Raw genomic sequence first — 24,645 nt, 5'->3', positions numbered from 1 at the left:
CACGCTTGCCGTGGCGAACTCTGCCGTTCCCAACTTTGTGGCGAGCTGGGCCGTTCCCACATAGCACCCCTGGTCCTCAAATTGACTAAGCCAATGCAATTGCTGGTTTGACTTAACGGGTTAAATTTGCGTAGGACTGCAGAAATATAAGAATTTTACTCTACATGTACTGTGACTAGCGTCACATGAGCGGGTAATTCACGCGTGCACTCATCTTTGCCCAATGTCCACCACGCAGGGCTCCCGAGATCCTCACCAGGACAGGCCATGCCAAGGCGGTCGACTGGTGGAGTCTGGGGGCACTCATGTACGACATGCTGACAGGAGCAGTGAGTAGTGTCCCTTGGCATCTTGCTTTCCCGTTTGCACTTCATTACACTTGTTGCAGTAGTCATTTCACTTGCCTTTGCGCATCTTAGCATGTTGCTCTTAGCCAGGAATGAGCTTAGCACTAGCCCATGGTGATTGCAGATCCCTAGTCAGTACACGTGTTAAATATTGTGGGGGAAAAGGATGAATTGGTGCATTTTAATATGGAAGCAGTGCATTGTTGACAAAAAAGCAGTATATCGCTGTTCCTTTCTCGGGTCCTTTCCTTTTAGCTTGGTTCACTCAGCTTATTCATATAGCAGAATTTCGGTAATGCGAACATGGTTGATACGAATTCCGCGATGATATGAATTCGTAAAATTACTCGGTCATATTGCACTGTGCACAGCATACAGAATTCCGGATGTTCCGAACTCTCTCCCGTGCCACATCGGATGATACGAACATGCGAGCCTCGATCGCACGCTCGAGCACTAAGCCCGGCTCTCGCATCGGCGAAATCGCATGGTACGCACCGCGCGCAGCGGCGGCGCGCGGCCTTCACGGCGCCGTAATTGCGATCGCTAATTGCGCGGTACGCACCGCGGGTAGTGAGTGGTGGTGTGCAGCCCTGACATCGCCGAAATTGCTATCGTTAATCACGCGGTGCGCACTGCGAGCAGTGAGCGGCGGTGCGCAGTCCTGGCATCGCCGAAATCACTATCGCTAATCGCGCGGTGCGCACCGTGAGTACTGAGCGGCGGTGCGCGGTCCTGACATCGCTGAAATCGCTAATCGTGCGGTGCGCAGTCCTGACATCGGCGAAATCGTGTGGTGCGCACCGCAAGCAGTTAGCGGCCCTCACATCGCCGAAATCGCGCACTGCGAGCAGTAAGCGGCGGTGCGCGGCCCTCACATCGCAGAAATCGTGATTGCTATTCACACGGTACGCACCACGAACAGTGAGCAGCGGTGTGCAGCCCTCACATCGCCGAAATCGCGATCACTAATTGTGTGGCACGCACCGTGAGTAGCGTGGCCGCATGGCTGGGAATCAATCCCGTCAGCCATAAACAGATCTGTGTGCATGCATTTTCTATGCTTCTGCATATAAATTTTGTTCGTTTGGATGATACAAAATTTCGGACAATGTGATTTTTACGGATGATACGGGATTCGTGTCAGAGATTTCTACTGTAGTGTGTTAATTGGCGTGCCCGGTCTTTCACTCTTTTTCAGCCTCCGTACACTGCTGAGAACAGGAAAAAGACAATAGAGAAGGTGAGTTTTGTATTGTTGGATGTGGCAGTTGGCACTCACCGTATCTAGTTTGTGCCCCTCTCATAATGGTGTGTAGATAATGGGTACACGTGTATTTTTTTTTTTTCTTTGTAGAGGAAAGGAAGCTGGTTAGTTTTTGCTCCAAAGCTGTGCTAAGAGTTGGTGGGGCGCTCTGAGGGAGGGCTGTGTACTTAATAGAACCCCCCAATATCAACATGCTTCATAGCACTAACGAAAAAGCAGTCTTCCGTGTCCACCTTAATAGAACACTGTTGTTAGGGCAGGCTACCAGTACCAAGAGCTCGCAGCCGTAGCAGCTGTGAAGCACACAGTGGGTGGCGAAGGAAGATAAAAAGGGGGAAAAAGGTGAAGTGCAGTGTAGAAAGCCTCAGGTCAGGCCAGGACATTTGAGTCTTGATAGTGTTTCACTTCTTGTAGAGCTTTAAGGGGGACTGTTGTCTTTGGGACCAAAAAGTTGCTCAAAAACAGATGTCCTAAAAATTACAGTTCTTGTATCTACAGCTATTATTTTCCAACTCTACCATTTTTTATTGTCAGGACATCAGTTTTTGACCATATTGTTAAATTTAGATCATCGAAAGGGCTGAATTTTTGCAGGAGCAGACAATCTAACGGCATGAAAATTCTGGACACCTAGCTGTGTTAGTTATGTTGATATGTTAACATCTAGGACAGATAGAGATGTCATATTGTTAGCTAAGGGAAGCTGAAGGCACAGTGTGTGCAATAATGGAAGCACAATTGTTCAGTCACGCTTCAAAAATTTTTAGTTTTATGAAGTTTGTCGATGCACGATATTCACACTTTGAATGTTGTTATTCCAAGTGGCCTTAAAATTACTGATAAGGATAAAATGGAAAAATAGCTTTGATGTTGCACTATTTGCTGATTAGACAATGCAGCGATGCATTAAAATTTTTTTATTAAGCAGAATCTTTTGCATTGAGGTACTAATTAATGATTAATTAAAATTATCTCAGGAGCTAATTTATGAAAAAAGTAATTTCAAATTTGAAATTGGTGTAAAAGTTGAGCAAGGCAGTACAGTTTCGTTAAGATTGGACTAAAAATAAGGAAAAGAGGTCTAAGACCAGTGTCATGGTCACTCTTATTCTCTTCATGTCATGATTCTTTTGATTGGCCGTTGCATTATTGGCACTGGTCATTGCACTTTTTCACTGCCAGTAATGGTGCTTGTGCTGTGCATTGCTTGTTTCAGATCCTGCGCTGTCGGCTAAATCTTCCCCCTTACCTAACACCTGATGCACGAGATCTTCTAAGGAAGGTGAGCTTGAAGGCCACAGGCTAGCATGTGGAGTGTGTTGTGCTGGTGCCTTTTTAAAGGCATGAATCAGTCTCTGGCTAGTTCGCCCCATCTGTAAGCACTGCGGCATGTCTTGCAAGTGCATGCAGTGAAAACGACAGGCGGTGTTATTGTGCACACTAAATGGGCTGTCTCAGACTAGCTGTACTTACTGTATTGTACAGATTGTAAGTCTACCCATTTATCAAAATTTGAAAATCCGTAGTTGGGGGGGTAAACTTACAATCGAAACCAAAGCATGATACTATAAATAAAGGCGAGACAAACGAGATATCAGGCTTGCTACCACGTGGTTGCATTTTTGCTGCGCGGCTCCGTCTCATCGTTCTTCGTGCTGGCCTTGAGCAGCTGCTATGTCAACGCGCAGAACCCCAGCGTCCCTTCCTTGCATGCGACGGCCGATGGCGGCTGTCGATAAGGAGCAGACCGGCGTGCCTCACTCCCCACACGTGGCTGCAGATTGTGGCTGCTGACAAGCGGCAGCGGTCGCCCAATAACGCATTCATTCTTAGTCTTAATAGGCATTCTTGAAGTTTTTTTTTTTACTTTTAACTGCGCACTCGGCGCTCAAGGGAGCGTCGATAGCTGATGGAAGGGCCGCTGTTGCAATCGTGGCGGCACCGCCACTCTGAACCGCAGCGGCGCCGGGGAGTGTCAGCAGCTGACGGAAGAGCCGGCGCCGCTCACGTGTAGTTTCTCTTTGGCTCTATGGCATTTGACTACTGCTGGCTGCGTTTCACAAGTTTCTAATGTAGTGCTTCGTCATTTGTGCTCAGTCCAGTAAGCGACCGGCGCTCGTTCATGGTTACATTCAAGATGGCTGTCATTCTTTACACCGAAGAAATGAACTGTGCGCCGGGCCACAAGTTCGACTTTCACAATGGGTGATACAGATGTGGCAAGTGCAGCGAGGCAAAATTTTCAGCTCTTCCACGCGATGTCGTGGTGTGGCTATTTGCGAATTGAGGGATTCTGTCGCACGACGACGTTAGAACGACGTGGTGTGGGACCGCAGCAGCGATCACGATGGCAGCGCTAGTGAGGACGATGGCGCAAGTGTGGACGAGTAGTCCAGTGACTAATACATTTTCGTTTTAGAATGAACCCACGGCACGCCTGCGCGCAGCACCCGATAGCGACTGGCGATAAGCGGCGACCGCAGGATAATGCTATCGCATTCTGTTATTAAAGGGCAAGCTTAAACGACCTCCAAGTTCTTATTTCTTTTTCTGAAATCTGATGTCAGGGGGTCGACTTACATTCTTGTAAATACAGTAACTCCAGTGTTGGAGTAACCAGTACAGTTGAACCTTGATGTAACAGAGTTCACGATGCAACAAACTTTTCTCTTTTCAGTTTCTTGCTTCCTTTGAAATGCATGTATATTTTTTTCTTCATTTAACGAAGTAGTTCCGCGCTGCAGTTTCGATACGATGAAGTTTTCGCAAGCACAAAAAGTAAATTTGGGCAAATTCCACCACTTTGTTTAGTAAAAAATGTTTGCTTGTTTTAAAAACGTAAAGGTTGCTATTGCAATGAACAAGCATTTTTAGTAGGAGCAACCTATGAGTGCCACATAATGCCGACGCTCTGGAGCAGACATCGGGCAAAAATAACTGACTTCATAACCACACCATGAAGTGGGTTGCCTTGTACAAAGCTTGTACAGTGGAACCCCGTTCATACGTTCTTCGCCGGACCGCAAAAAAAATACTTAACAGCCGGGAAAACGCAACAGTGAGGAAAGGTCTGAAAATTAATGAAAACAGTGCAGCTTTGCCTTGAAACAATTTATTTTGACATCAAGTGAGCTTAGGTCTTTAAAAAATCAAGAATGGTCGATTGCCGTTTTTTCCGCTCGCTGGAAAACAAACGCCACACGTTTCTCGATGGCCTGGAAAGCCGCATTGCTCTCAGCGTCGCTTTGAGGTGCGACGTACCTGCGGAGGAGGTCCAGAGCCGCGACAGCTTTTCCAAAGCTCAGGTCCGCCAACTCCCCGGAATCATGCGGCTCGTGCTCCTCATCGTCATCACAGTCTGAGGCTTCACTCGCGACCGAGTCTGCAACGATCTCGGCGATACTCTGACACTCGGACGTCACGACAGCAGCATCCACGGCGACATAGTGGTCATATGTGACTCCTGTGGCACCCAGCGCATTCAAAGCTTCACTCGGCTCTTGATCATGAGAGGCTGCTTCCGTCTCTTCAGCTTCCCTGGCAGTTTCCTCTCCACCGTCCATGCGAAAGCCACACCGCGCAAAGCAGTGCTGTGCAGTTGACGCGCTCACTGCAGTCCACGCTGAAGCGATGTAGTGCATAGCGTCCAGTATTGAAACGATCGTAGGCTGCTGTCCGCGATCAATACGCGCCAGACAGCGTTTTACGATGGGCTTCCTGTACATAGGCAGCGTAGGTGTTGACGGGGGGACACGGACGACTCGGATGGGTTGAACCGCATAAACAAGAAAGACGATTAGCGAGGTCTGACGAGGCATAGGCAGTGTAGCTGTTGACGGAAGGACACGGACGACTCGAATGCATTGAACCGCACAAACAAGAAAGACTGGATTGCTGCGGGCCTGCGGGTTTTACTCGCTTCGGCTGACGAGGCAGTGGCCATCTAGTGGCAATCTCTCCAACTCGCGTGTGGCTTTTTATGGCCTCCGAGATTACCCACGTGCGTGCAAGGGGGTGATCTCGGAGGCCATGGTCTTGTAGCCAAGTCTGGCCACGACTCGTCAAAATGGCAGTTGGCGCGCGTTGCCCGGTCGGGTTCGGGGTGCCAGGTTGCGATGTATCATGCAGGAACGCTTTCACAGCTACAACGTAACAGCGGGGTACCCAATACATTGGATCCTATGGGAGCTATGCCGGGACCGGACGAAAACGACGTAACAGCCGGGAAAACGCGGCAGTGAGGAACGTAACAGCGGGGTTCTACTGTACAACAAATGTTTCTGGTTTATGAACCATACTTAATATTGCTGGCACCCATCTCTCCCTGCCGTGGTGGCTAGTGGTTAGAGTGCCCTGCTGCGGATCCCGGGGACTTGGTGGCCACATTTTGTTGGAGGCAAAACACAAGGCGCTGATGTACTGTGCGACAGTGCATGTTTTAAGAGCTCCAGGTGGTCGAAATTTATGGAGCTCTCCACTACGGCATCCCTCATAGCCGATGTCACTTTGGGGCATTAAACCCCTTAAACCAAACTGCACCATCGTGCCCGGTCCCGTGAAGTTTGCACACAGTTGATGGCCGTTATATCGCGTCCGGCGTGCGCACGCACACACACACACACACACACACACAATCGATGACATAGTGCACAAAGCAAGCCAAACCAATTGCGCTATTTTGAAGGTACCTCCTGCTTGCACGTCCCGCTCCCATCAGCCCTCCTCATGCCGATTTCAAAAATATTACTTTTTTATAGGTTCATTAGTTCTCAAGATGTAATTAATTAGCCCTCATTGTTCACCAGAACAATAGAAAGAAAAGTAAAACAAAAGCTGAAAAATGGCACATTGTTAGACTCCAGAAATAAAATGGTACACAATGTTGGCGACAGTTTTATAATTTTAGCATTATTAGTGATTTCATAGCAAAATGAAATTCATACAACTAACTGTGACTAACATGCAATAAAGAAATACCATATTTACTCGAATGTAACGCGAGTTTTTTTTCCGGATTTTTCTCTTTGAAGTCTACCCCCGCGTTATAATTGAATACCGCACTTCGACTGGCCTAAAGCAGTGCCGCGGTGCAGCCATTTCAAAGCAATCAGCTTGGTTTCGGTTTCCGCAGTTTTGCGGTCTTATGCTGGCAACTTGGGTACCACGGAAGCCAAATCCTCATCCATCCAAAGCCAAAGCGTTTTTTTCTGTCATTGTTTTGTGTTCGTTGCGACCTTGGGCTCAATGCCTCGCCGTGTCGTGTTCTTGTGGCGTCGCTCGTGGTGTATTGATTCAGTGCACACGATGGCAACGTGTCATGCTCAGTGCGACGCTCGTTTTAAGAGAAAAGCGATCCTGTTAGCTGAAGAGGTAGGGAATTTTGCGGCAGCTGGAAGACTTGACCTCAACGAGTCAACCATCCGCGGATGGCAGCTGCAGCGGCAGGGGCTTTTAAATGTGAGCCCGACTGCAAAGGATTTCATGAACCTCGCCACGGCCATCACGTCTAGATGGAGAAAAAAGTGGGGGACTTTGTTGTCTAGCAGCGCAACCGTCTCATGGGGGTCGGTGTCGAGCTGATCCGTGGGAATGTTAGAGACGTTGCTCGGGAGATGGGAAGTTCAGAGCATCTCGTGGGTGGACCCAAACGTTCATGGAGAGGAATGAGTTCTCTGTACGGCGAACAACATCGATGCGGCAGAAGTTACCGGGAGGCTTCGATAGCGAAAAGGAGGACTCCGTTTCTGAGAACTCTGCCTCCGAAAGCGAGGAAGATGACTAAACATTTTGGCCATGATGTCTACTAACACGGACAATTGAGCTAGTAGGCACATCTTTGAAAACTTTCGAAAGCGCTGCGACAGGGGACACAAAGCGCTTGTCCTTCGTGTCATTCTCTTTGTGTCCCCTGTCGCAGAGCTTTCGAAAATTTTCAAAGATGTCTACTAAAGGTACTTTGTTTTGTGTCCCTAAGCCTCGCGTTACATTCGTGGTTTTATTTTTTACCGCTGGGCAGCATGTAAAGTCACCCCTCGCGTTACATTCGAGCAAATACGGTAGATCGTTAAAAAAATTTCTGACCCTTAATGGAAAATCTGCTCCCAACATTGCATGCTCAGATCACCTAGCTGCATACTAAAAAGAGTTATGGTTCTCTCAGCTATAGATGCTGAGACATGCCACTTAGAAATGTGCTCAGTGTCCAAAATTTGCATTCTGAGAAAAATGAGAAAAACAGTGCTGTTTATTGAAGTAAAATTAAAAGTTATTCGTCCAGTGGCCTTGGGAAATTGCTAATAGCCTTCCGGAATGTAGTCGGCTTGCTTACTAGCATTGACATGGCGCTTTTTCAGCGTGCGCTGCACATTTCCTGCCGACTTGTGCAGATTTCAAACTAACAATCTTGATGGTCGCACCGTCGAACTGTTCGGCAGCGGTAGTCAGTCGTGGCGTCTTAGGTTCCACCCAAGAAAGCTGCCTTGCGCTCTGTTCCAGGAGTCAATGCCATCTGCTACAGTTTTTCATGCACTTCCCTTGTAATTGTGTCGACCTCGGAAGGCTTGAGCATCAGGGTGTCTTGCCGAACGCGACCACTGTCCCAGGTTTCTGTGTCCACGGCCGCCGTTGTGGTTAGGTCTAACCCGGTCCCCACATTGCAACGCGATTTGGGCGGTGTTATATCCGTGATGCTTGCGATTTCTACGGAGCTCCTCTTCTTAAAGTTGTCAGTGACTTTTTCCTCTTCTTTCCGAAGGCGCACCAACGACAATACACATACAAGATGGCTCCCACTTGCGGCCGGCCACAGACGCGTCAAGCAGACGACAGGAAGCGGGTTAGCCAATCAGATAACATGTTTCAGTCATGTGCACCAACTAGCGAATAGCAGTGCACGTAACTTTTTTTGCGTCTTCTTTTTCTGCAACCATTAAGCGTAAAAGCGGAGCAGTGGCGCGAAATTGAACACAGAAAGCTGCTCTTTTGAATGAGACCAATATGGTGGCGATCACTGCCAGAGAATGACGGCTGCGTGTCGTGGAAAAAGCATGGTTTTTGCGTGAAAATCTGCCCAGAGTGTGCACGGATCTACGTTTTTAAATCGTATTGCATTCGAATTATTTACTCTGGAGCCGGGGAAATTGACTAGTAGAAAAACAGCTGCAGATTTCTATTCCTGAAAAATGATTTTTTTCGCTTTTTTTTTTTGCCACCTGAAGCCATCTCCCTCCTTAATGGACTTCAGCAGTGCCACTTGGTTTCATTTCACTGAAGTTGCCCACTGTGTGGCAGTCGCTGCAGCAACACGCAAAGCTCGTGGTAGTACTGTGGGAAGCGGCTCAGCTCTGCAGAAAATTTTGACTAAACCGATATTTAGGAATGCAATTTCAAGGTAACGGAGCTTTACTGAACTACTCTCACCACTCGTTTTATTTGGCGTTTCTTTTAAAATCTCTCGTCATACGGTTAAACCTTGATTCAACGAACCTCTATGTAACGAATTCATGGATTTAATGCAGTTTTTGAATTCCGCAATGCTGCCCACATTGAAGCCCATGTATTTTCGACCTCGATGCAGCGAAGGCGTTGCAGCTGTTAACCTTGATGTAACGAACTCTCGAAGCTGATCAGTCATTACGTTTTGCACTTTTATGGAAAGTACTGCTGAAGAAATGCACTACATTAGTGAATATTAATACTGTAAGCAGCCAGCAGCTACGCGAACGCCTGGGATCGCCGCGACCGAGCAAAGTTGGCGATGATGATAATGGTTGTGACGGCTAGCACTGCTCCATGGCTAACATAGCAGCCTTTTCAGGCTTTGCTTGCGTAGCGTGACACCAGGTGGCATTTGTAGCTGTAGCTTTTTTTTGCATGCATTTGAGCACAAGATTCCAGTTTTGTGATTTTCATTTGCTTCAACGGCTTCGACACACTTCTTTGTAAAAATTCACTGTAAAAGCAGCGCTGATGGCCGGTTCTTTCATTACCGGGGCGGGGAAGAGACGGGAGAGAGACGGCGAGAAGACGTGCCATTTTGCGTGTTGTCCTGCATCTACACATGTGCGTGTGTCAGCTGTGCCCTGGTGCTGGTTCGTCCGAATTGTTTTGGCCTGCCTGTCGGCGTGTCGTCTTGCGTCGTCGGTTGGTCGTGATGAGTTTTACTGCTACAGAAGAACTGACTGATGCAGCACTAGCTGAAAACGTGCAAGATCCCGATAGCGGTGATGATGGTGCCTGTGAGGCAGATCCGTGTGACGTGCCTGCTGCAAAGAAGGTGATGAACGCAATGGACATGTTGCACCATTTCGTCAGCTCGCGCGATGATGGAGCCTTACATGATTTAGCTTCTTTGAAGTGGCGTGTTGTGCCTTCACTCTTGCGGAACAAGCAAGCGGAAATTACGCAGTTTTTCACTGTAAAATAAATGCTTCAAGGGTGAGTTCACCTTAACTTATATCTAAAGACATTTGGTTTCGTTTCTGCATCATTCGTACGAGCCTTCATGCGAAACCTGCATGTAACGAAAACCTGCGTGTAATGAAAAATTGCGAGCTTTTGTCAACTTCGTAATATCCAGGTTTAACTGTATCTTCATGAATGCACGTGGGCAAATAATGCGTAATATCATTTGCGTCACTGAAAGACTAAAACCTCGATGCAGCGAAGTTCGCAGTATAACAAGGTTTCTAAAATATACTACAGCTAAAACCCGATTCAATGAAATATAGGGGAGCCGCAAATTATTTTGTTAAATCTTGAACTTCGTTAAATCGAGTGCTGCATTTCTTGGTATTGCGGCATCATATTTGCAAAGCGTAAATGCGCCAAAAATAAAGCTGCGGCCTACGGAAACGACAGACACCGCTAGCACGTATGAAAAGAAACAAAAATTATTATCGCAACAAGGGCCCCATGGGACTACAAATTTATTTACCAGCAAAAAAGTCTGTAATCTTTGCTTGCGTGCGTTTCGTAAGCAATGGCCGCACGGATTTCTCATAAGTGAAGTGCGTCTTTAGTTCCCTTGTGTGTTCCGGCAAACTGCCGCAGGAGGTCAAGGGCATCCATCACTTGACCCTGTGGCCGTTGGCTTGCATCAATAAATTTTGGGGCGTTCTCTACAAAATGGACTGAAAATTAACTTTTTCACACCCATTTTTCGAGTAGAGGTTCTTGAAATCGGGGCAGTTGACTAAATTGGTTTCGTTATTTTGAGCCAGTCCAAGCATTGGACCCTATGGGCATCTGAAGGGGAACCGGGATATCTTCGTTAAATCGGGACTTTCGTTATATCGCGTTTCGTAAATCGAGTTTTGACTGTATTTCGTTATATCGAGGTTCAACTGTATTACAGTTAAATTCGTTACATCGAGGTTTAAAGAAACCCTCGATATATTGAAGTACTCTGGTTTTCACAACCTTGTGTCCATGGAACATCATCTATTTTAGTTCAGTATGATTAAGTAAATTTTACTGCTGTTTCAGCTTGAAGAAATTTCATTGCTGGCTTGAAACGAATCTCAGGAGAAATAGTGCCGCGAGCATCAATGGTTGAGCAAGGTGCATAGCAGGGAAGTGAGCACTGAAGCGCATGCATGGCAGTGGTCGCCGCCTGGTTGGCTGATGTAGAGTGCATAGCAGATGTAAATGCGATGATGGTGGAGCACACCTCCTGCTGTACCATCTGTACCACTAGGCCACTAGTCGGCACAAGCAGCAATGCAGCACCAGCTGCAGCACCCGAAAATCAGCCATGAATGAGATGCGTTGCTTGTTCTCAAAGGGAGGCCACTGTGATCATCATGTTTTATTTGTAAGGCTTGGTAAAAGGATTGGAAGGGTCGGAACACCTGTCAGCCTGACAACCTCACTCCCCACTCAAACTGTGCCTGTGAGTACATGGGCTCACGCGATTATGCTTGCGACGGAAAGGTGGAAAAGCGACAAGGTGCAGCGTGGGCCTGATTTCAGTTTTTCTGGCACTGACTGGTGGAGGCCATGCTGGAGAACACTTCCCGCTGCCACCAACCTAGAGAAAGCGATGGAGAAAGCCGCTGTGGCGGCTGATGTGCCATCAGGGAGGCAGTGTGATCGGGGACCCACAGTTTGGGAGGGCAGTGGTGACAGCAAAGCTCGGTACAGGAGCGTCGTCCCCATCACCCGAAAAACCAGCAACTTTTATCACAAATTAGGGTTTTCGGCTCGAGTAGTCCGCGAAATGTTTAGGAGGATTCTCTGCATTCCTTTAGACAAATTTTAATGTTGCAAAAATTCTATTTCGCAAAGTAAACTGCGGATTTTACATTCTTAATTATATTGAGGTTTAACTATATTCAGGCTGAGAAATATTTGTAAATCAGAATACTATAGACAATTGAAACTTAGATTGGGTTATTGTTGGTTATTATCCAATTTGAATTTGATACTTGACTAATCATACACCCTCATTCAGTGCGATGTGCACTGTGTTGCTGTAATGTTTGGTGTGTTTTTTTTTTCTTTTTGTATCTTGACTTTGTGCCAAGAGCTCCACGCAGCAGTTCGGAGCTTTGCACGTGCGAGTGCTGCTTGGAACCGTAAATCTGATGCCATATCCCTGTTCCCTTCCCCCAGCTGCTAAGGCGCAATGTTCTCCAGCGGCTGGGCAGTGGACCAAGGGATGCTCAGGATATCAAGGTGCACCCGTTTTTCCGGCACGTCAACTGGGAGGATGTCCTGGCCAGGCGCGTTGACCCCCCTATCAAGCCCCAGCTGGTGGGTCTAGTCTGCCATCTCTCACCTGGCGTCCCTCGCTGATGGGGCAGCTGGTTTCTTTACATATCTTGATGGTACCGAGTGTGGTCCAGCGTTCCCAGTGCTCAGTCAGCTGATGCCTTCTACCCTCAGCTGAGAGGAATTTTGAAAACCGAGGGTTTTCAGTTTTTAATACAATTGCGTTAAAAGATCCTGTTCACCAAAAAATCCGGTGTTGGACTTGTCGTCGTCGCCGTTGTGAGCGCAAAAATCGTGGGCATTGCTCTGGCAGGTGGTCCCCATAGAAGCAACCTAGGAGGCAGGTGGGCCACCTTGGTCACGTGAACTTGCAGTGTCATCACAAGCTGCCTACTGGATAGTGAGCAAACTGCCCATCGTGGCAGGCAGCAGTTAAATTAATGGTTGGTCGCTCGAGAAGAGCTCAGGAAGACACTTAAGTCAGAGCTTAAGTGTCCCCTCCACTTCTTTTCTTGTTGGGGAACGATTGCAGTTTTGCGGTGCTGCTATGGTGCCACAGTGCATTGTCATTGCAGTGGTAAGGAGGACTGGTGTGTCGGGCTCACATTACAATTTCAGTGGTTCTAGTGACCCTGGAAGCACTTGCCAAATTGTCAGAGCATTGGAAGAGATTGAGACAGTCATTTTCAGCTTAAAGTTTCATTGGTTGCAGGAACAGTAGCTGACAAATTTTCCAGACTGCAATAATCTGGACTTCGCTCAGAACTGTCATGCACATCATGGGAGCATGCACGCTTATATCCACGGCCGACATTTTAGGCTCTCTGGAGTCCAAACGTTCAATGTTTGGTCTAAAATAGACACCAGCAATACTGTGGAGATCTTTTTTTGACCAGAAGTTCAATCTTTCTGCCTAATATACACACATGCTGGCATCGCTGTCACAACTGACCGATTCTTCGCCACCATGAAAAGTGCCATCTTGGATTTAAATGGAGTCAGTTGGATAAAGTGCCTTGGCTAGGCATGTCTGTTTGATCTTCATCGTCAATTGGCACCGCATGAAGCAATGGCATGCTCTTTGTTGCCGTTGGGGTGGCCTGCAGAGACTAATATTATCGCTTGCAAACAGAACAGGGCAAGCGGTGCGGTTTGTGATTTTTAATGCAGCAGCATTAGATTTCTCATCATGCAATTTTGCGTTCTGCATTACTCACAAAAGGTGCTGATTGATCGAAAGAGCAGTGATGTCACCAGGTCACATGACCACAATGCAAACATTCAGGCTGAGAAACAAGGGGGGAGTGCACAACTGAATGCTCACATAGCGCATGATTGTTTGCATGCAAATAAAGATATGATGACAGCATTGTGTATGTGATGAAGGAGGTGAGCAACATTGCTTCTAATGCTGTTGCATTCCACTCTTAGTTTGACTTAAGCATCCCCATATTTTTAAAGCTGTTTTTTTTTTTTTGCTGAAAAGTGATGTTTTGTTTTTGGTCCGTGCATTTTCGCGAACTGTGCAGTTATATTTGGATCATTTTCCGGATCCCACTGAGTGCAAAAAATCTGTCGGTGACTGTATAAAGAAAGGGACTTAAATTTTGTGCTAAGTGGCCTCCTGCACAGCAAATGGAACTGCAGTGATTGACAGTCCGAGGCATGCCAGTTCTTGAATTTCTTGTGGAGTCAAAGCAACTTGAATGACACCGCAGTTGCTTAAAAGTTGCACACAAAAGCATTGGCTGCAAATTGTTTCCGTTTTGCTCATGAGCAGAAACTCACCTCCAGGCATACTTTATCTGTGTGGTGGTGGTGATAATTGTTTTTGCATGTATTGCACCTGTTAGGGTGCGCATGTCTACGCCAAGGTTGAGGCTTTCAATACCCACAAGCACAGTTGGTGTAATGGCACCACCACAGTTTTATTTCTCACTGGCCACCACATTTGCTTTCTCTGCTTCAGCCAGTGGGCGAGTGCTTGGAGTCCCTCGAAGGATTGTGTGTAGAGAAGTTTGGGGGTCACACCAGGCATCCATGGGTCGATGCACTCTGTCACAGGGTGATATGTATTGTTGGGGAATGCACCAGCCCCATGCAGGGCATTTACCACAGTAGGTGGGCTGCAAAGTGTTTTATATATATATAATGTTGCACTCATTTGTCTCTCATCAAGCGTAGGTATTAGCTTAGTGCCAATACCGTGCTTAGCTTAAGGGCCGCGTGCTTGGCTTAGAGGCTGCATACAGAAAAGGCAGTCAAGGCAGAGCGCTGCTAATGCCTTGTGGTCTCTGCTGTCCAGCTGAGCGATGAGGATGTGTCCCAGTTTGACACCAAGTTCACGAAGCAGACGCCCATTGACAGCCCCGATGATGGCATGCTCAGCGACAGCGTGAACCAGGTGTTTGTGGTGAGTGACCCTGCTTCTGCATCTCTCTTCTGGGGTTTCTTGCATGCATTTCTGTCAGTTTTTTTGTAGGGTGTGTGCGAATATTGAAATTTTTGAATATGAATGGAATGAAAAAAAAAATGCCTTTAAATACAGTCGAGCCTGCTTATAACGAACATGAGCGTCACGCAGTGTCCGTCCGTTATATCCCGAAGTTCGTAGTAAGTGGACCACAGCTTTAAAGGCAGTTGGTTGTCAAAACACAAAATTTTTTCTTTGCGAAAAAGTCCGTTTTTGCAGTGCAGATCTGATGAGGGAGGTTTCCAGTTTATTTAAAGCAGAAGCGTGCGTTCGCCGAGGCCCTTGGCATAGACAAGTTGTCTCAGGCTCTCTATGTAGCCCATTGCTACAGGCGCGCTTACGGGTGCTGACTCCGAAGTTTCATCCTCATCTGATTCATCCGCGTCACTCTTGTCCCGCACTTCAGAAGCGATGCCCTCGTCCGTGCACAATTCCAGGGTGTCGGCGTCGTCATCGACAGATAAAATCATTCCAACCTATGTCATGACCCCCCCATGTCGAAGTCGACGACACGCTGCCACAAATCGCCGCCGGGCTGGTCATCTTCCGAAGCAGCAGGCTCGGCATCAGACACTGTGTCGACGAAGTCGGCCTTGTGGAAGCAGTTCCGCTTGTCAGTAGCCGTCACCTCCGCCCAGGCCACTTTCATCATCTCTACCACTGAATACAGTGAAAATGGGCACCCGAATTACAACCCATCCCGAATTACAACCAGGTCCTGAGATTTGAACGAAGCCAACGAAACGTCCGCACCGCAACCAGAGTGTCAAAAGAGTGCGTTGGAGTAGACGTGCAACGTGCACAGCCGGCAATCAAGCAATGAAGCTAAAGATACTAAAAAGATACAGCCGCACAGCGCCAGCGGAGAGACCAATGAGGGGCGTCCGTGAGCATCAGTGCAGCCACCTCTTGGCTCTCATGGAAGGCCTGCTTCACGGAGCGAGGCCTCCGCGATGGGCAGCGGCGGCGGCGCGGTTGATCGCAGAGGCCACGTGTGGATTTGCAAGAGAGTGAGAAGTGGGGAGCCAGTTGCGAGGAGGGGCAGGAGGGGCGATCTTGGAAGGCGCGTTGGCGGGGAAAGGGTAGCTCGCCTGCGATGAGGCTTGGGAAGACATGCCGCGCTCCAGGCGCACTAAGGGGTCGGAGGCTGGTTATCTCGCATCGCGGCGCCGGGTTTACGCCGTCTGTTCGCTGTAACCGATCAAAGGGCTTTATGACGTTCGTTATACGGATGATTTTGTGCCATTGAAACAATGTATATTTTCACGGTCGTGCAAGTCTCGTTCGTTATAAGCGAAAGTTGGTCTTAAGTGGGGATCAGATCGCAAAAATCGCGGAAAGAAATCGATTTTGGGAAACCACGCGTTTCGGTATCTGCAACACCTAATCTACGTTGTATCAAAATGGTTTCGTTGAAAACGCGCTAAAAGTGCCGGAAAAAGTTTAATTTGTCGGTGCGCAGGGCGAGAAAACAGTTATAAATCGCACAAAATCACCGCAGTTCGCGGAGCCATATCTCGTTTTTCCCGCCACCGAACGCCGCCATCTTGGTATCGTTTGAAAGCTCAAAGGTCCGCCATTTTGTTTCTGAATTTTTCAGTCGCCATCTTGTAACAGTCGCACAAACACAAAAGAAGCGCGGGTATGCCAGGTGTGGTCACACGGGCCCTCCTATGAAAGCGGGCCTCCAATTGGCTGCAGGTCTGAAAGGTGCACCCCCCCCCCCCCCCCCCCCCCCCCCCCCCCCCCCCCATTGGTTGCTGCTGCGGCAGTGGGCAAGCTGGCAACCACAGCGGACCGCTGTTTTCTGCTTCCCAAACCATGCTGGAGTCTTCAGTTGACACGTAGAATTCGGATTTCTGAAATCCCACAGGTTAGTAATGAATCATCGCTCATTTGAAAAGAAATTTTCAACGAAGCACGCGAAGCACGGAAAACGGAAGTGCAAGCCTCCTATGGCAAGAAAAAGAAGACTGCAGCCAGCAGGAGAAGCGGAGCACCCGACTGAACGTGCAGCGCTATCTTGCACCACATTACTCCAGGAACAAAGCCGACAGTCTCCCTGTGCCATTGACTGCGATAACCCAGATGACGGAAGACGCGCAACGGAGTCTCTTACACCTTTGCATATGGCCGCGCGAATCGGTAGCCGAGATTGCAGCGTTGGAGGCGACGTCGGCAGAGACGGTGTGCTCTGTTTCTGGTGCATCGTGCGACATGGACACGCAGCCTGGAGTGAGTCCCAACCGTCGACGAGCTACAGTGCGATAGCTGAATATTCACCGGATGAATCGTCGCCCGAACGTAGAACCATTCAGGCGCGCCTCGAGCCGTGTTTCGTGTCGTCGGCAGTGAAGGCAGAAGCGCAGACATGCAGCGTTCGCGACTCCCTTCGCGCAGCGTCCGCAACTGAACGGAAGTTTGGTCAGCACTGTCAAAGGACAAGCATGCCTCGCTTTTTGCGATAGAGACGGCAGTAAATGGGGCAGTCGTGAAGTACAATTCAGGGAGCCAAGGAGCCTACTCGGAAATGTGTGCCACCTTGGGTGTGCATCATGGTGCCCTTGCTGTCCAGAGGGTTCAAGAAAAGGACCAAGAACACCTGAAGAAGGCGTCCAGAGCCCACCAAACAAAGGGGCAAAGGTGCAAGAAGATGCCTGACAGCAATCATGCAAAATATTACAGTTCTGGTGCCTTCTAATAAATCTGCAGTGCTTACTAGACTTTAGAGCCAGTTTTCTCAGAAGCGAGTTTTGAGCAGACTGTCCTGTTGCAGAAAGCATAGAACTATGCCTTGTGGGATGTGCATGGGGTGTGCTGCACTGTATTTCTTAGTAAATTCTCTATGCAGTGACATTCGTTTATTTTTAATAACTAGCTCATTCTTTTTACTGTTCAGCTAAATTGGCATGTTGATAACGACCGCATTTTTCAAACGTGGTACGTGGCTGGCGGCAATGTCAGCACCGTAAGGCCCCAGCCGCCAAGGCTCCGGGGCTCCTCCAACCTATTGCACCATCACGTGCCCCATTCGATCAGGTCGGCATGGACCTTCTCGGCCCTTTCCCTTTGTCCTCAGGTGGCAATCGGTACATCATCATTGCCACAAACTACCTCACTCGATACGCCGAGGCAAAAGCCTTACCGCATGGCACAGTGTCCGAGGGTGCAGATTTCTTCATGAGTCAGATCGTACTTCGCAACGGCAACCCGACCTACGTCATTACCGACCGAGGGACCTCCTTTATTTCGCAGATGATGGCCGAAATTTTTCAGCTAAGCGGTACGACTCACCGTAAAACTACTGCTACCACCCGCAGGCAAATGGGCTGACAGAACGGCTTAATAAGACCATGGCGGACATGCTGGCAATGTACGTCGATGTGCAAAACAGGACTTGGAATATGATCATACCGTACGTGACATTCGCCTATAACACAGCAGTTCAAGAGACTACCCATTTCACACCGTTCCGCCTCCTCTACGGCAGGGAGGTTCAGGCGATGCTCGACGCAATGCTCCCTTGCGCAACCGATGACCAACTTTCTGGTGACGCTGAGAAGTTTGCCCACGAAGCCGAGCAGGCTAGTCAGCTAGCACGTATTCAGATCACACAGCAACAAGATAAAGACTCGCGCCAATAAAACCTCCGGCACAGACAAGTCTTCTACAATCCCGGTGACCAGGTTTGGGTATGGATACCTGTTCGACAGCGAGGCTTGTCCAAAAAACTCATTTGCCACTATTTCGATCCTTATAAAGTCTCGCGGCACGTCAGCAATGTTAATTACGAGGTACTATCGGACATGGCACTTTCACAGCAGAGAAGCCGTCGACTACCCCGTCCAGAGATCGTCCATGTTCTACGCATGAAGCCGTATTTTTAACGGTGACCCCCAGATTCTTCGAGCCTGTTCTTGTGTGCTTGAGTGTGCTTGTGTTCGCGCCCTCTTCTGCGTGCGTTTCTTTAAGAGGGGAGGAATGCCAGGTGGTGCTGAGGCAAAAAGACGTTGACGCTGGCGGCGCACGGGTTGAAGGACGCTGAAGTTCGCCGTCTCTCCCACCGAAGGAAGTGCTGCCTAGCCCTCTCTTGCTGGGTCCCTGTATTGTCACCAACACCGTGACAATACAATGTCCTGTGTAAAAAAATAAGGGTGATAAAAATATTCGGAGAATATCACTGCATGAACTATTCATTTGGCTAAAATATTAAAGCAACTATGGGCTTCTACCACGTTTTTTGTCACGCCAGGCTTTCTGCAAGCTGGGTGCAAATAAAAATTTGTAATGTCAAAACTACTCTATATATCAATCAAACTTTGTAATTAGTCATTCAGCACACTTCTCAATAACCGTGCCAAATTTCATTGCTCTACTAGAAAAAAATAAGTAGCTTCACTCCGATCCCCACCTTCCCCCTTAAGAGGGCCCGTTATACGTGTGCTCAACTGTATTGAATATTATTCGTGGAAGAGCGCAAGCATTACAGAAATGAAGAGTCATAAAGGCTAAGTCTAGGCTGCCACTAGGAGTTGACTGAGAATAGGGGTTCACGTCTTTGTACAGAGTGCATGTGCCCTCGTTTATGTGCAGGGCTTCACGTACGTGGCCCCCTCGGTGTTGGAGGAGCTGCACCGACCTATGGTGATCAAGGCCCGCTCACCCCGCAAGATCACGAACAGCCCCAGGGCACCCTTCAGGTATATACGGTCTTTGCGTGCACCTCCGCTGGTCTGCGTAGGGGCTGCACGGTGAACATGCGTGACATTAAAGGGGCCCTGCGACGTAGATAAAGCATGAGGTCTTTATTCTTTGTATGCGGAATAAGGGACATTGTGATGCCGGAACGCCCAAAGAGATAACCGAAATCAGAATATTTAATATCTTAATCTTCTCCAGAAATGCTCATTTCGAGCTTGAGTATATTGTTCCTTTATGCTCGCGAAATGGATCCAAAATATCTCAAAATACTGAAAGCTTTTCACATGCCATAAAAACTGGAAAGAAAGAGTAAAAGCAAACAAAAAATCATAAGAATAATGCTATGGGGGCAACACTTTCCATTCCGCTTCAAACCTCATGGATGCGAGCACTGTCCACACATCTTACCTAAAAATATGAAGAGAAAGGCTGAACAGGGAGATGGGAGGCGAGGTTGGGGGGGGGGGGGGGGGGGGGGTAGGGAGGTTCGGACAGCTGACAGCCTTCCTTTGTTGTTAGTCTCCCTGGGGCTGTGGACTGCCCCAACAAAGCAACAGGTGCATGCAAGCTTCCGCTGCTTGTGCACTAGGCACGGTTCCGATTGGTAGCGGCAAATCACCCAATCTCAGTACTTAATAAGTGAAATGGGTGAGTGAAAGTTGTTTTCGTCTGATCTTTTTGTTTTGACTTTTCGAAGCGGAATAACTTTAGTTTGCATGCTCCGATTACACCAATTCTTTTCGCAGTGGTCTCTACAAAGCACGATGAATATTTAATGATTTAATCAGTAGCGAGGAAAGCATCGCAGTACCCCTTTAAAGTGGCGTCGTAGTTTGCTGGGGTGCTTGTCTGTGAATTTGAAAGGAGGCACAGGCTGAGAAATGTACGCCCAACAAAAGGCCCATGGCCTCATTGCTGCTCGAATGGCATCTGCATTTTGGCCTCGGTCGTATGTAGAGTCAAGAAACATGGAACAGATGATATGCAGCACATGCTTCAAGCAGAAAGGAAAAATTTTCACATACCATGTGTTCATACCCTTATTGCAAAGAACTGTTGATGGCAGTCTAAACTGTCTTGAATAGACTGCCACAGCCCTGTGTACATTGGCAGAGCTTCAGCAGGAGCAATGTTTATTAAAAAACGAGCTGCAAGTTTGTTTGAAGAAGTATTGGGCTTGTTAGTTGTCACTTTGGCTTCCTTGTTAAAAAGCTGCCCTATGTGTGTTTAGATATTGGAAGACACCATCATTGGAAACTTTTTTATTGTGGCTTTTCTAATTTCTGAATAGTGTGAAAGAGTTCTGAGCTTTCTCAAAATTCTTGATACCATTCCTTTATCATTTTTCTTTTGTTGTGTGGAAGTACTAAATTAGTAGCCTCAGTGATGGCACTCGAATCGTCAGCAGAATGCAGTGCATGCTAGCATGGAGGTGTCGACAAGCACCAACAGTCTGGGCACAGGTAGTGCCTGTATTTTGGGGAAGGTAACCCCAGCCTTCTATTTCAGCTGACTCTGTTCACAATGGGACCACTCGGACGCCTCTGTTTGGTTATTTGTCATAGTTTTCCGCCACCTGTGGGGAGTTATGGCTTGCATCATAACATAAGTTGCTGGTATGACTGGTGTATACTCCTCTGTAGTCACTTTTTGTCATAGCCTACAGGTGAAAAATCTTTTTTTTTAAATGTTCGATATAGCAGAAATCAGTTTGTCAGAAACACACGGAGGAGCAGTGCAATTTAGTCACTGATGGGACAGAAAGTCGGGCAACTCCTACTGGAGAGTAGGGAGAGACCGCTTCCAAAGCTGTCGTGCTGTTCCAAAGCCATCTGTGGCGATCTGGTGGCTACGAAAACCGGAGCACCAAGCGCCAGTTAGGTTGGGTTCCTCGCACAGCACCACCAGCACACAGCAGTGGCAAGGAGTGACGCCACCCTTGTGCCAAACTGTACCAAACCAGATAAGCTGCACTCTCCTGATAAAAATTTCAGTAATTGTGCTAAACTCCTCCAAACTCACTGCTTCCGTATTGGGCGGCGCCATGTGCCAGCTATCCAGGCAAGCGTAACCTTATTTGTTGCCACCATTTCGAAGTGTTCAGGTTGCTTGAAGCCACTTATAACGAACCAGACCATCACGATTCATTCGTTCCTTATGTCCCGAAGTGTGCAGTAAATTGACTAATAAAAACAGAACATCGCATTGCGTACTTCCATCGTGCACGTTTCCTGCCATATGCACGAGAAACCTTCGGTCTAGCGAAGTCTTGGCACGCATTTTCAAGCCGCTGCCAGCTCCGCTCTCGAACTAGAAAACACCAGCATGCACATGCATTGAGATGGAGGCCAATCAGCGTCCCCAAGCTCGAGTGTCTTTAGAACCTACCTTTCGTTGGCAAGATTTCAACTGGCCAGCCATTTAGGCCTTGCATGAGTCAAACGATCAAAGGTTGCATTTAATTACAGTGCAAATATGCTAATTTCTACATGTTCACCACATCGCATCTGCCAGAATATTGTCTTTGCTGGAATATTGTCGCTGACGATGCACAGCTTGTGGGAAGAGCCTGCAACAATGTAGCACATGGGTGTGGCGATGACACGTGACAGAGTTCCATGCTATACAGTCAAATTTTTTTTACTAAATAAATGGCGGTCTTGTATAGTCTGTCTGAAAATCTCAAAGGACCGTAGGCTAACAGTGAAAATGGCTGTGAGGCATGATCTGTCCGTCCACTTTTGGCTAAGAGTCATGCAGCTGTGTGAGTCACGCAGCTGCGTTAGTTGCCGGCAGGCTTTCTCAGCTGTATAGCGCTTCATCTCCGAGTTCGAAGAAATTTGTGATCAGTGTTATTAGTGTCCTACTATTTTGTTTTATTCTTCATGTTGGCATTCTTTTTATTAATCAAGGTTACCGTATTTACACGGCTGTAAGTCGACCTATTTTTAACAATTCGAAAATCCGAAGTGGGGGGGGGTCAACTTAAAATCGAAACCAAAGGATCGCACCATAAATAAAGGCGAGGCAAAAGAGATAACACGCATGCTACAGCGTGGTTGTATTTTTGCTGCGCAGATCGGTCGCTTTGCTCTTGGTGCTGGCCTTAAGCAGCTGCTTTGTCTACTCTCAGAACCGCATCCCCACCCCACGTGCCACGGCCAATGGTGGCTGGCGATAAGCAGCAAACCGGCACCAGCCCACTCCCCACTCATGGCCGCAGATTGCGTCTGCTGATAAGCAGCGGTGGCCCAATAATGCATTCACATTCTACTTTTAATATGCATCATCCAAGTTTGTTTTTTTTACTTTCAACCGCGCACTCGGCGCTCAAGAGAGCGTCGATAGTTGATGGAAGGGCCGCTGTTCCAATCGCTGTGGCACCGCTACTCGAAACCGCAGCGGCGCTAGGGAGTGTCGGTAGCCGATGGAAGAGCTGATGCCGTTTACGCGTAGTTTCTCTTTTGCTCCGAAGTATCTGACTACTGCCGGCCGCGTTTCGCAAGTTTTTAATGTAGTGGTTCGTCATTCGTTATTTGTGCTGTGGGTCCGGTAAGCAACCGGCGCTCGTTCACAGCTACATTCATGATGGCTGTTATTCTTTACGCCGAAGAAACGAGCTGTGCGCCGGGCCGCAAGTTCGACGTTCGCAACGGGTGATACAGGTGTGGCAGCTGCAGTGAGACAAAATTTTCAGCTGTTCCGCGAGATGTCGCGATGTGGCTGTTTGTGAAGTGCGGGATTTCGCTGCATGACAATGTTAGAACGACGAGAACGCAGCAGCGATCACGATGGCAGTGCTAGTGAGGACAATGGTGCAAGTGTGGACAAGTAGTCCAGCGACTAATACATTTTTGTTTTGGAATGTGCCCACGGGCTCTCCCGCGCACGGCAGCCGATAGCAGCTGGCGATAAGCGGAGGCAGCAGGATAGTGCTATCGCGTTCTATTATTTAAAGTCCGAGCCTAAGAAACTACCTCCAAGTTTTTCTTCTTTTTTTTTCAGAAATGTGATGTGGGAGGTGGGACTTACATTCGAGTCGATTTAAAATCGTGTAAATACGGTGCGACAACTTTATAAGAGCTTAATGTTTTGTCTTCCTAGAGCTTCTCTTTCTTTATGAAAAGCACGTCGGTATGTGTTCCCACTGACATGGTTAAGTGCACATTTTAATTGGAAATAATGAATTTTGGCTTCCAGCTTTCACAGTGTTCAACAGGACCATGTTTTGTTTCTTCAATGAAATTTTTGAAATCACATGTAGCTACAACTGCAGTTTACAGCAGTTGAAAAGTAAGAAGTAGATGGTACAATAGAACCCTGCGGTTATGTTCTTGATGGGGTCGTGGGAAAAAAAAAAATGAGCTGGGAAACATGACAGCCTGGAAGCATCCATGAAAAAAACTACATTGTTCTCCTCAGTTTTTTTTACTTTTTAGTAAAGGCAGTATGCGTCTCTGGAATTTGCAAGGCTTTGACTCTCGTGATCGCTCGCATGCACAGAAAGTCCTAACTGAGCAGAGGCACGCAGACCATAGTTGTGATGTACGCGTTTTAGTGCTGTTTTTACGCTAGCTGCTTCAGTCATACACAGTGCTCATCTGTTGGAACATATAAATTTCGTTTTCAGTCTGCAGGTGACAAGCACAGTGCGAATGACAAATTCCTCAGAGCGAAGCTGTGCAACCACGTGTCGTATAACGCTGCCCCGGCGTGGCATTTGCCAGGGCATAGTTTTATGTTTTCGATCTCTTGCTCATTTGTGCTTGCACCACAGAGGTGATGGAACTGCACCAATAGTCACAACAAAATTCGCGCCACTCGTCAGCGTGCTCAGCGTCGGCGCAACATGCCAGAGGCCGCCAAACGCCTATGGAGTCTCTAGTCCCGCTTTGACCGGTTTGCTGTCGCCATTCCGTGCGCACTAAATGTGCAGCTTTCAAAATGCCGGCGTGGGGTAAATCGCCATCGCGAAGTGACATTCGCGACGTAGCATGTGGGAAAGCTGCCCTAGTTGTGACTAATATCCGAGTTAGGTTAGATATCTGTGGGAGCTTGGAAGGGACTGACCCACGAAAACGCAGCATCTGGGAACGTGACAGCGGGCTTTTGCTATATACAGTGCAATCCACTTATAACATCAT

At 47.9% G+C, this 24,645-nt stretch overlaps 1 protein-coding gene across 3 annotated transcripts in view; it reads left to right on the top strand.

Annotated features, from left to right (window-relative positions):
* S6k (Ribosomal protein S6 kinase) overlaps positions 1–24,645 on the top strand; it is a 66,977-nt gene that overhangs the window by 27,924 nt on the left and 14,408 nt on the right. For all 3 annotated transcript variants that reach the window (XM_077655430.1, XM_077655429.1, XM_077655428.1), the window contains 6 exons: positions 239–329; positions 1,549–1,590; positions 2,831–2,896; positions 12,229–12,369; positions 14,633–14,740; positions 19,394–19,500. In XM_077655430.1, coding sequence (XP_077511556.1) covers positions 239–329; positions 1,549–1,590; positions 2,831–2,896; positions 12,229–12,369; positions 14,633–14,740; positions 19,394–19,500 — 555 coding nt within the window. The remainder of the gene's footprint in view (positions 1–238; positions 330–1,548; positions 1,591–2,830; positions 2,897–12,228; positions 12,370–14,632; positions 14,741–19,393; positions 19,501–24,645) is intronic.

Source organism: Amblyomma americanum, chromosome 2, assembly GCF_052857255.1.
Source record: "Amblyomma americanum isolate KBUSLIRL-KWMA chromosome 2, ASM5285725v1, whole genome shotgun sequence".
In the NCBI taxonomy this organism is placed as follows: domain Eukaryota; kingdom Metazoa; phylum Arthropoda; class Arachnida; order Ixodida; family Ixodidae; genus Amblyomma; species Amblyomma americanum.
The sequence above is the reverse complement of the archived record's forward strand: the minus strand, read 5'-3'. Positions and strand labels throughout refer to the sequence as shown.